Here is a 12772-nt window from a genome sequence, read left to right on the forward strand (position 1 = left end):
AAATAGCCAAATATAAACTATAAGATCATGCAGCGCGGATTAATCTGAACATTTTAAGACCAAAATGACGAGCCTGACAGCAGCAGTTATGGAGGAAGGCCGACAGTTTTTAAATAGAAATTGAATTGGAGGCAGAATCGATGAAGCCCATGATCACTTCTCATTTGGAACGTAGCAGCTAGCAGGTTAGCTATGTCCATTTTTATATACAGTCCATGGTTTTAATCAGACATTACACTAGAGTGACATATAAAATTATGATCTAACCCTAAACCTAATATCTAATAGTACTTTTCATGGTTGCTAAACATAGATTGTGACGTCATGTTAAGACAAACACCTAAACAGGACCATGACCGCTCCATATTGTGCGTTTTCTTTCGTTTGTAGACATGCTTAAAATGTTTTTGGCTTTTTTTTTTTTTGTTTTGCTAATGCTAACTGCTGAACATTTTGCCATACACATACAGCACTGCAAAGGATCAATATATTTTAAATCGTTTGTGCAATGACAATCAACTTGTAATCTTGTTGTTTTTTTTTTCTTTTAAACACAGACAAAACAATTAGAGTTTGTTGCCTCCTTCCTCACCAAACATGTAGGAGAAAAAACAACTCCAGCAGATGGCACGGAAGCAGAGATGATGTCTGAAGACCCTCTTGTCACTCTTACTGCGGAGCCCGATCTGCCTTTGGTAAACGTGATTCAACAGTGTAAGCGGAGCCTTGGCGGAGGTCTAATACTGATGTCCCTGGTCTCTGTGCTCAGGCGGAGTTGGACTGGAGAGGGTCAGTGGTGAGGGAGCTGTACCAGAGTGAGAACTTGTATCTGAGCAGACTAACAGCGGTGCAGAAGGTACGTGCGGGGTTTTATTTCACTTTTCGGACTTTTAAGTGTTCATAATCCAGATAATTTCACAACATGGCATTATATTGCGTCATTGCCAGAAATGGGGAGTGCTGCCAAAAAATACTCAAGTTAGATTGTTGAACTACAAAGTTAACCTGACTCATGCTAGATTGGTCTGAGTTAAGTTCTTCACATTTATCAAACTGAAACAACTCTGATCGGGAAAAGTCATAACGAATATTTGCAGAACAGTGGAACAAGACATTTGACATTTGTTACATCCGGTTGAGAGAAAAGCAAAGAGATATTCCCTACTCCCTGTGGCACTTGTAGTAGTTTTGTCTTGCGAGATGTTGTGGCACTAGATCTTGTCCCATCACAAACAATTATAGCGCTGCAATTTGCTTCTGTGAAATATAAATTAAGTCAAAGCCTGATCTCATCAAATCTCAAAAGCTAGACAGGGCTGGGCGTGGTTAGTACCTGGTGGGGGACCTCTGGGAATACCAGGTGCCACAGTGGGGTGTAAAACTGTCATTGTGTCTTTAGGCAAGACACGTCATCCACCTTTCCTGGTATTAGTATGGTGTCTGAGTGTTGGTGGTGGTGGTGGCAGGGGCTGATGGCACAGATTGGCAGCTTTCCGTCAGTCTACCTCAGGGCAGTTATGGCAACAATAGTAGCTTACCACCACAGAGTATGGAGTGAATGAATCTTTATTATTAAGGGTTTGAATAAGTAAAATATAGTACCTTTCTTGAACAGGTTTATGAGGAGCCTCTGACCGCCGCGCTTAACTCTAATAGAGCCATTATCAGCATCGCCGACATCCAGATCATCCTCAGTCCTGTGTCACATATACTGCAACTCAACAGGTACACACACACGCACACACACCACACGCACTCACACACACAAACTTACAGTAGGTTTACATGCACAGGTAAGTCTGAGTATGTGCTTAATTCAAATTTTGTCTAATTTCTCCAGTGAACCACTCAGACCACCCTTGCAAAGAGAAATACAATTTAGTAGCTGTAATTCCTAATAAAAACTGCTATCATAAACAATAATTATGCTTTTGCAAGTATAAATAAGTCATAGCTCACTTACATGTTATTTTTAGTAGGAGTTGCTCACACGTTATTTGCTCTCCACAGTGAAAATAAACATCGAAGCTCCAGTAGTTTCACTTTCACTTTTAGCATAGCACAGAAAAAAAACAATGCGACAGCACAAGCTAGTCTTCTGTGCAGTGGAGGTAGTTTGTCATCACTGCTGATTGAAAATGAGTCAGTAAACATCCAAATACATGTTTTTACCTGAGTTTTTCTTACACTGTGCAGTTGAACGCCTCTCCTAGCATGACTGGGGTGTGCTATTAAATACAGTACTTCTCAGAGTACAACTGGAGTATTCCAATTTTTTGCCTGTTCTGCATGTAAACGTGACACACACATATTCACACGTACAAAGCTGTATTTTGACATCATGTTTCTGTCACAGAGTTCTCCAGACAGACTTAGACTCGAGGCTGAGGCAGTGGAGCGCTCAGCAGTGTGTGGGAGACGTGCTTGTGAAGTTCTGCCAAAAACTGAGAATATACACCAACTACTTCAATAACTACTGCACTGCTGTACACACTATCGACAAGGTACTAATACGCAGTGCACGTTTTTCATAATTATGTGAGTTGTGTATAGCTTATGTGTAAATACAATAAGTTATAAATGAGTAAATGTCTTGGGTAAGGTTAAGTTTTGAGATGATATTTTAGACAGTTGCATTGTTTGTTTGTTTTTTGTTTTGAGTTATTATGAAACTATAATATACTATGCAGAACATTATTTTACGTTTTAATTGTAAATTGAATGTAGCAATAGATGTTTGGCCATTGACTTTCTGCAGAACTGCAAACTGCAGAACTACGAAGCCCCGCCTCCTCATAGTAGCAAAGAGCAGATTTTCCAATTTTTTCTGAAAAATGACAACAAGACATTTTTAGCCTTGCATGTAGAGAACAACTAAAGGCAAAAATTGAATGTAAATTTTGGTCGATTTTGCATAATTTGTTCGCTTAAAGAATAATTTTTATCTTTTTTCAGTGCAGAGAGAGTAAACCATTGTTCCGGGCATTCCTGAAGAGAACAGACCGAACACTGACCACTCACATGCTCAGGTAGAACTCAAACTGCATTGTACACTTTATAGTACACATGTGAGTACCCTGCACACTTTGTAGTACACATGTCACTACACTGCACACTTTGTAGTACACATGTCACTACACTGTACACTTTGTAGTACAAATATGACATGTTCTTACCATATGGTGCAGTCTACAGGAGCTGCTGCTGTGCCCCCTGTGGAGGATTGAGGAGTACTGCACACTGACCCAGGCTCTGTCTCTGCACACGGCCCCAGGGCACGCCGACCACGCCCACCTCTCATCTGCACTTAGTACTCTACGGCAGTATAAACACTTCCTGCAGGAGGTAACTATTTCAAACTTATCTGGGGTGGAGAAAGTACTCCATTTCTTTACTTAACATAGGGCTAAAATAACTAAAAACCTTTCATTATGTGTGATTTTATTACTGTTATTTTATTAGTAAAACACTAAAAACACTGTGAAAAAACATGTACCAACGTGTCGTATTTTTCGTGTCATATTTAAGCTTCTGCAAAAATAACCTGTCTCCATAGATGTATGTGGTGAATTCCAGATGTAGCACCTCAGAGTGTTAACTACAGGGGAATATCAGTTAAGTGTATGTAATACTCTTCTATGGATCAGTGAATTTCGGTTAGGTACGACTACTGGAGCAATTGTTGGAAGAACCTGAGTTATAAGAACCACAGACCAGTGAAATTAGTTTAAATCGCCGGCTTTCTTATTGAACAGTTTGTAAAAAATAAGAAAAATACATGGACAGACATTTACATTAAACATTAATTTCAAAACTCGTTTTCACTTTAAACCTTTCTTTTGATTTAAAGATTTTTCTTTCAGTTTTAAATTTCTAAATTAATCGGTTGCAACCTTTTTAAGTTAGTTAGATCTAGTTTAAGTTATCTCTTATCTATTTTCTTGTTGTTGAGTTAACTTTTTAATTTAAATAATCTTTAGTTCTTTTCAGTTCTACTCAAAGTTACCCTTTAAGTTTGAACCATTTTGTTTTGTTGTTTACAACCAAACAAGAATAACCATAATTGTAAAATTCCCTTTTACAACTGTTCGTTATCATCAATCAAATAAAAAGGTAAAATTGGACAAAACTAAAATGAATTCAGCAAAAGGCTGAATCACCCTGTGTTGCAAAGAATAAAGTCTCTTTCTTCTACTTGTTTCACACACGTGGTTCTCAAAGTTGGTATTTAGCTGAATTCTTTCAAACCATACTTTAAAAGCCTATCATAGACAAGATAAAATATGTGTAAGTACACAAAATACATTGCTAGGATAGTGTTACAATACAGAAAATTATCATCGGTAGTCTTAATTGATTCTTGTTCAGAACACGCTGTCGCCAAAATGGCGGACGCGACAGGGACAAGTCTGGGCAATGAACTTTCAAATTCTATCATTTTTTAGCTATTTAGGTTTTGCATTACATTCTCTTGAAAAGATTATTACATTGCACAAAATAAAATACATTTATTTTACACTCACCAAGTCCCATTCATCAAAAAAATCTAACCGTTTCCACACTGGGACATGTTGAAAAACAAAAATACTCTCTTTTTAGTTTAGAAATATCACTTTAATCAACTTTAGACTCCTTTTTGGCTCTCCTCTCCTTTCTGCAGCAGCTCTGCCTGTGCTGTCTGCATATCTCCCTCGTCTAGCATAGGAAAAAACCCCAAAACAATCCGGTTGGTTCCTGCTAGTCACGTGGTTCAATAAATATATAATAATAATAATAATAATAATAATAATAATAATAATAATAATAATAAAATATTTGACTTTTGAAATTAATTGTAACCATATCACATATTTATTGACGTTTTATCAAAAACATTTATTTCTGTTTTTTATCAACAAGCTTTTACTTTGAAAATCACAATGTTAACCTGGGTTACACAGAGTTGTATTAGAAGTCATGTGACCTCTTGTCTCCATGGCAACGGTTTCTGGCAAAGCTTTGTTTCTCTTTGAGGTTCTCTTTGAGCTTTGTGAGAGCTTTGTGATGTCATAGGGTTGCTCTCCTCAGAAATTAGTACCTGTAACGATTGTACAGGTTTCTACAAACTTTAGACCACACAATTTAAACTTTTGAATGAACGAAAAAATGGAAGAGAAGAGACCAATCACTGTAGACAAGATTCATATCCCCCCAGATGATCTTATTAGGATAATAAAGAGCCACTTTAACAGAGTGAGCCCTCTTCAGTGGACTATGTTGGCTAATGGGATGTGCGACAATGAGACCAAACAAATTCTCCTGACGATGTTCATCCAGCTAGTCCAAACGCTATCTACAAACGTTTTAAGACAGGTTATCCCGAAGGACGAGGTCAGGGTAAGGTGTATGAACGAAGAGGAGTCAACTCGTGCGTTTGGGACTATAACCGCCGTTCTCGAAGAATCGATCGGTTTGGTTTTCGCACGGGCTTTAAATATCCCCAACGTTCCATTGACGTCTGACTCAGAGCAATTAACAGTAATGATTCAGAAGGAGGTATCCCAAAAGGTGAATAGCGCCCTCTCTGATATGTCCGAGTTACAACAACAAGGAAGTATCAGAGTAAACTCATCATTAACTAGTTCAGACGCAGCTCGCAGCATGGTTGACAAAGCCAAAGCATGTCTGAAAGCATGCTTAAACGTGTTAACTTGCTCCTGCGTGTCTATTCGCAGTTGCACTACAAGTCCAATAGGGGATGCTGAAGAACCTTCTAAACGGCCGGCATCAGAGAACTCATTTTACTCCACAAAGAGTCCATGTCACTGCTGTTTTTCGATGTTCGCTAGGAAGAACTTCAGAAAACTGAAGGAATCTTTAGATAGAAGAATATTCACACCTAAATCTGAAACTCCGATTAGAACAGAGTGTACTACCCCTGAAACTACCTCAGTGGGCAGAGTGACTACTACCCCTGAAACTACCTCAGTGGGCAGAGTGACCAATACCCCTGAAACTACCTCAGTGGGCAGAGTGACTACTACCCCTGGAACTACCTCAGTGGGCAGAGTGACCAATACCCCTGGAACTACCCCTGGAACTACCCCTGGAACTACCCCTGGAACTACCCCTGGAACTACCCCTGGAACTACCTCTGGAACTACCCAAACAAGCCAAATTTTAACCACCCCCCGCTCGCCAGAGATCGATTATGAAACCATCAGACGTGAAGTTGACACATTATTTCACAAGCTAAACTTGGCCAAACTGGACGGATTGGCTGAGAGTCAACATAGTCTCTTGAGGGTTCTCAAAAGCAACGATATGGCTGCATTTTCATCAAGACTAACAGATATTATGTACCGTCACTTTGCCTTGATGGACAGTGCAATAGAGTGCATGTCTCCGATCCCAGACAGAAAAAGACCTGCGAGCGCCCACAATCTGGACCGTTTGTACGTTATAGTTGAAGATGAGGTTGCTACGTACCTTAAAAAGTTGTTAAACTTTATGCAGGAGGATATGGGAGAAGACATTTTTGATATGGACTTGTTTGAGATGTGTGTGGAAAGGGAACCAGTGTTTATAGATGTGCCTGCACCTGTACAAGTGCGGACACAAGTCTCAAGCACTACCCAAACCTCTCCATCTTTCCACATGTCCGTACCTTCCCAAGAATCAGTGGCATCTCAAAAATCAGTGCCATCTTTCAATAACCGAAAGTATGACCTGTTTGAGAGATCCACGGTTCAACCTGCGGCACTTGTACCATCGTTTGTCTCCAGAGATGTACCAGCTGTTGTCTTGAAAACACCAAAGAAAAAATCGACCCCTTATAACCGAAAGTATGACCTGTTTGAGAGATCCATGGTTCATCCTGCGGCAGTTGTACCATCGTTTGTCTCCAAAGATGTACCAGCTGTTGTCTTGAAAACACCAAAGAAAAAATCGACCCCTCTAAACAGACATTTGTCGCAAGGCCAGACCATGACGCAGATCATGGTCACTGCTTTGATGATAAAAATTTTCAAAGGAAACGTTTACTTGCATATGAGACACGAGACTTACGACGCCATCCTCACACGTTTAACACAAAAAGCATGGAGGGAGATTGACATACCGGACAGGAAAATCAAGAAGACTGAGAAGAGACAGCACAAAATAATCAAAGATGTGATGAACGACCTTGAATTTGAGTATGGCTCATCCACGGCTCTGCTACAAAGCGTTATGGACAATGACGGTAGGTTCGAGTACAGGGTTGTGGCGTTGCTAAAAATTCACATACAGAAAAAGACACGGGACTCTGTACCAGTTAGCTTTTTCAGATCTCTGTGGAAGTCCTGTTTCCCTTATGATTAAGCCCCCCCTTGCCCCCCCCCCCCCCCCCCCAATTAAATGAAAGTTACTCAATTAAATGAAAGTTAATTGAGTAACTTTCATTTTAAACCCCTCGTGTTTGGATTACTCATTTATCTTCTAAGAAATGCCTTTAGTTGTTCAGTGCAGTGTGAGTACAAATCCCACAATGCACTGAGCTTGAACTAGAGTTGTTTCGTTATGGAGATAAAATAAACTAAAATTTGAATGAGAGGGGTGGACCTGAAAATACAACCAAATTTAAACAAAATCTAATTAGGCCCGAGCCTGGGACTCCGTCCCGGCGAGGGACTCATTAAAACCGCGTCCGGAGCATGGAAAATGGCATAAATCAAGTAGTAAACACGCCCCGACATGGCAGTGAGTGTTGTCAAAAATTAGAACTCGACGAGTTCTAATTGTCACAAAAGACCCCGAGAAAAAATAACGAAAGACGACTCAGTAGCGCCACCTCAAACTTTGATTTTCATGGGGCCAATGGGAGCCCGACTCGGAAAAAAGTCAACGTAAAAATCCGAACCTCACATCAAAAAATAGAACATGTCAGGACATGACAAAAATGATATTATGGCCCCGCCCTAAAATGTACAGGAAGAAAGAAGAAGAAAGAAAGTAAGAAAATGTAACACTGAATTGAGTTTCCTTATTTCTACATAATGCTCCTTTAGTCCAAAAGACAAAAATGCTACCTATAATCTATAATTGCTTTATTATTTGTGAAAAATAAAGATTCCAAACATGATCCTTTGGACATAAATGCATTTGTTCTTGTAATCTTTAATAAATTTAGTTGAATTCACTTGCTGTTGCATGTTTCAGATGGAGGGCAGGGGCCTATAAAACTATGGGAGAAAGAAATATACAAACTTATGATTCACAAACGTTGAACCTTTTTGATAAATAAGCTGTGTTCACCACATCCTAAAATCTGATGTCATAGTTTCAGATGGAGTTGCAGGGGCCTGTGCAACTCTGTGGAAGATTCACAGTTTTTGGAAGAAGAAATCAAAACTTAGGATCATTATTGTTTAAAGGGCCCCTTTAATGTAGCAAGGCAGCCATTGTAAATTATTATTTACTTTTATTTTAAGCCCCCAGAGGAAGTGCTGTCCAAGGCCCAATACAAATGAGCTGCATGTGTTCGCTTTAGTACATCTGCATTCATATTATAATTTGTGAAATATTCTAATGACTTCATCTGTAGATGTTCATATATGATCAATATAAAAAAACAAACAAACTAGAGCATTTTGTTCTTTTTCACCTTGTAGTTCCAGCTGTCAGCTCTTTCTGGTCAGATTGTGTTAAAATAAAGTTCAGGTCAAAGTCTAACAAAGCCTCAGACAGAGCATGCCCACTGTTAGCACCACACCAACCAAGGAATGTTGATGAGATCAGCTGCAAAGTATCAGTAGAAAGCCACTTTGAAGGCCTGAGCTGACAGACGAGAATTGTCCAGGCAAGGGACTAATTAAAACTGAATTTGGAGCTCATAAAATCACAAAAGTGAAGTAGTAAACAAGAACAAACATGATAGAGACGAGTATCAAAAATTAAAACCCTCTAATTTTGAGTGAATGCTCTAAAAAACACTGGCTCAGTAGTGCCACCTCAAAAAAACAAAAACAAAAACACAAAATACAATAATATTCATGAGATCCCGGGCCCCCAAAAAACCAAACAAAAAAATTTGAAACTCTGCCCCAAAAAATACATCATGTCCCAACTTGTAAAAAAAAAAAGCCTATCCCCTCAAATGTGCAAACACAAAGCACAAAGTACTAGAAAAAATCCATATGTAAATGGACGACATGCTGCATCAAATCTGACATATACAAGAGCCATTTGTGCACTTCCTGGATTACTAATGACATCACAAGGTGGAACGGAGCATTTTAGCACTGTAGGTGACACACAAAATTAAACTTAACTGTTTTTGATGACAGAACAATATATCACGAAAAAATCTAGCACAGTACGGGCCTTTAAACAGGTTTGATTGTGAGAGGACAGGACATTCCCTCGTGTTGCTAGCGTAAACAAGCTCACTGATATTAATAGTTTAATCAGGCTCATTAGTATTCAGATTTATGTGTGTATGTGTGGACTGGTGCATCTGTTTACCATCACATGCTCTGCTTAGAGGAGGCTAACAGTACGATTAAAGGTGCACTGCAACTTTTCTGGAGGGAGGTGTGGCACCAGCTGTTATTGCGTTACATTGAATGTTCCGAAGTATGGCATTTACTTATCTTTCTCAGTAGAGACAAGCACGGTCAAGTGACGGGTCCGATCTCTGGAGAGGTGACCCTGCTCTCAGCAAGAATGAATGTTTTTTGATGTATTTTTGAGGAATAAAACACCTGTAAACCATACTAGTTAAGATGTATATGAATATGTTTTTTTTTCCTAAGCCAAAGGTTTTTAAAGTCGACTTTTTGGAGATTTCTACCATGTTATAACATTGTTTCCTCATTAAAAACATGGCGATTTAAATATGTTATGTGTTAACAAGTTACCCCATAGAAGTGTCTTTGATAGAGCTCTACTTTAAAATGTAGTCAAATTAAAACAAAAGCATATATTATACATTTTCAAAAATAAAATATCTACAGCTGTACTACTACCACCACTGAGACAATCATTCAGTCCTAACTTTCTGCCCATTGTTTCAGTTAAAGCGAAACTCACAAAGAGACAAGTTGTTGGAGGAGGCCCAGCAGATGATACAGGGCTGTCCGGTAACACGTGCATTTTTTATTTCCCATTTGTTCATTTCTGGTTGAACTTATCACATATTCTGAAGTCGTGCTCTGTTTTATCATTAACAGAAGCTTGCAGAAGGAAACCGACAGCTGGTCACCACTCACAGGTGTGCTCTGTACCGGAGTCTGGAGGAGCAGCTCCCAGACAGCGTCAAGTACGTCTCTACTACGCGAATAAAGGCTTCTGTTCTCAATTTGTTGTATGACGGGACGGTTGTACTAAGCCTGATTTTGTGATGATACTTATGGGAAAGGTAATGATAGTTTTATCATTTTAACCCACTCGTAAGCAGTGTTGGGCAAGTTACTTCAAAAATGTAATTAGTTATAGTTACAAGTTACTTCTCCCAAAAAGTAACTGAGTTAGTAACTCAGTTACTTTTTGGGAGAAGTAACTAGTTACTAGGCAAAGTAACTACTCTGCGTTACTTTACTCCACGTTACTTATTATGTTAAAACAATAAAAACACAACAGATGTGAATCTTTAACATTTATTTCACTTTAACAGATTGCAATTATATTGCATTTGTTTTCAAGTAAATTATAGAATATAGAATCAAAAATTAAAAAAATATAAAACATTTCATTTGAAGTGCAAATAAATCAACATGTCACACAATTTCAGACAACTGAACAACTCAAGTATTTTCTTCATTTAAATAAACAGTAACAATAAAGTGCTTTCAGTAAAATACTGAAAAGATTCATTACCATGTTTTGCAAAACTAAGTCATTCAAATGTAAATCATGTAAAATAAGACAAAACCTTTAAGCTTCTCTGGCCACACACTGTAATTCTCTGTCCAGTATTCAAATATTAATCACCTCTGATCTGAGCCTGTTCCTCTTTGGAGAGAACACAGTCACATTTCTGATCAAAACACAACTCGGACCCAATCCGCTGTGAATGCCCGTGTGGACAGGACATCATTTCCCATCATGCATTACGCGTTTGTAGTCCATGCAGGCGGCCGCAGTCAGTGTAGAGCTGCTGCGCTCGCCTCGCGTAAAAACTTCCCGTTACCTGCGCATACGTCAGAACAAGTCGGTGGCATCTTGGACACAAAACTAACCGACATGCACCGCGCACCGATTGACGGCGTCGTATCTGCGCCCGCCTCATCTCAAACAAGCCTTTTATCTCACCCCAGCCTCCTCTTTCACCAAAGAAACACAACAGCAGCTCCTCAGCTGAGAGACTCTGATGAAGAGCAGCGTGAACTCAATTAAAAGTAACGCGCTACATTTTATTGTCAGTAACGGTAACGGCGTTACGACGCTAGGAAAAGTAATTAGTTACATTACTCCATTACTGAAAAAGTAACGCAGTTAGTAACGCCGTTATAGTTTAACGCCGTTACTCCCAACACTGCTCGTAAGTACTCATCCATAGATTTACTCGGAGTAAATGCCATATCCATCTAATAATGTATGATATGTTTTTATGCAGGGCTCTGGAGCAGGTGGCACACTTGAGCTTGTTCCTCTTCACAGACGCTCTGGTCTTGACCCGCCTCAGCCTGGATCACGTCCCGTTTGGCCTGGCTCACACCTGCACCTACAGCTTCATGACGTCTGTGGCTCTGTCCAGGCTGAGCGTCAGAGAGATCAACCACTCGCGCTGTACGTCAACTCAGACAACCGGAGGCAAAAGTGAAGGAACATGATTTGATTTCAGTGGAGAAATTGAGATTAACCACAGAATATAATGGTGATGATAATGCATTTTAATTTTCTAGACTCTTTGTTGGTGCGTTAAAACAGAAACACAATAAGAGTAATGCACTGCTCCTCATTGTTTAATCCTTACTTACACTTTCTGTCAAGCTCAACTAGTATTTCAATCCTTTTAAACAGGGAAGCTGTCAGTTGCTTCTATATTAGTTATTACCCAAGAAAATGCCACGTAAAATGAACAGATTATGTTTTACAGTCAACTTTTCTGTTCTTTTTTAGCATCTTTTACCAAACAATGCATGAAAATAAAAAGTATTTATCTTGACAAGAATACATTCAAATCAGGTACAGGCCCTATTTGAAAGTGTCTTATGATCTACTCCACTTTTGCCTCAAGTTTCCTTTATTCCAGGATTTTGAACATTCTACATAACATTTTAAAGCGTCTACAACTCTGACTCTGTGATGTACTGTGCCGTGTGCAGATGTGTCCCACGCCTATGTCCTGGAGGGCCCGTGTCGCTCGTGGGTGTGCGCTGCCGACAGTGCACAGGAGAGGGCGCTGTTCCTGTCCGTGCTGCAGGACACCATAGAGAGTGCGCTCAGAGGGGACCGGTGAGAGCATAAAATCAGGTGAACGACGCACAAAGGATGGACATTTTACAGTCTGGAGACGCACAAACGCAGTAGCTCTGTTGGTAGTTGGTGTTTGTTCAGTGATCCAAAGGTTGGTGGTTCGAATCTCGCTCTCGACGTAAACATTACTGGTTGAATTGTCCGATTGATTGACGCACAGGTTGGTGGTGCAATTCCAGCTCCCACAAACCCTAAACCCACCTTGCCCCAGCGTCTGCGTACATTTGTGCATGAATTAATGCGTGAATAGTTGAAAAAAGCGCTATATAAACATGTGACCATTTACTATAGTTGTAAAAACTGTTACATAGCTTTCCGGTTATATGTTTTTGAT

General features: G+C 39.6%; 1 protein-coding gene across 1 annotated transcript in view; it reads left to right on the top strand.

Moving 5' to 3' along the window:
• LOC117384960 (epithelial cell-transforming sequence 2 oncogene-like) overlaps positions 1-12444 on the top strand; it is a 28230-nt gene extending 15786 nt beyond the window's left edge. The window contains exons 13-22 of the mRNA XM_055228655.1: positions 558-695; positions 770-856; positions 1616-1725; positions 2357-2504; positions 2956-3029; positions 3189-3345; positions 10035-10100; positions 10191-10279; positions 11576-11748; positions 12288-12444. Of these exons, the coding sequence (XP_055084630.1) occupies positions 558-695; positions 770-856; positions 1616-1725; positions 2357-2504; positions 2956-3029; positions 3189-3345; positions 10035-10100; positions 10191-10279; positions 11576-11748; positions 12288-12421 (1176 nt within the window). The 3' untranslated portion in view covers positions 12422-12444. The remainder of the gene's footprint in view (positions 1-557; positions 696-769; positions 857-1615; positions 1726-2356; positions 2505-2955; positions 3030-3188; positions 3346-10034; positions 10101-10190; positions 10280-11575; positions 11749-12287) is intronic.
• The last annotated feature ends 328 nt before the right edge of the window (positions 12445-12772 follow it).

This window comes from Periophthalmus magnuspinnatus, chromosome 2, assembly GCF_009829125.3.
Source record: "Periophthalmus magnuspinnatus isolate fPerMag1 chromosome 2, fPerMag1.2.pri, whole genome shotgun sequence".
In the NCBI taxonomy this organism is placed as follows: Eukaryota; Metazoa; Chordata; class Actinopteri; order Gobiiformes; family Gobiidae; genus Periophthalmus; species Periophthalmus magnuspinnatus.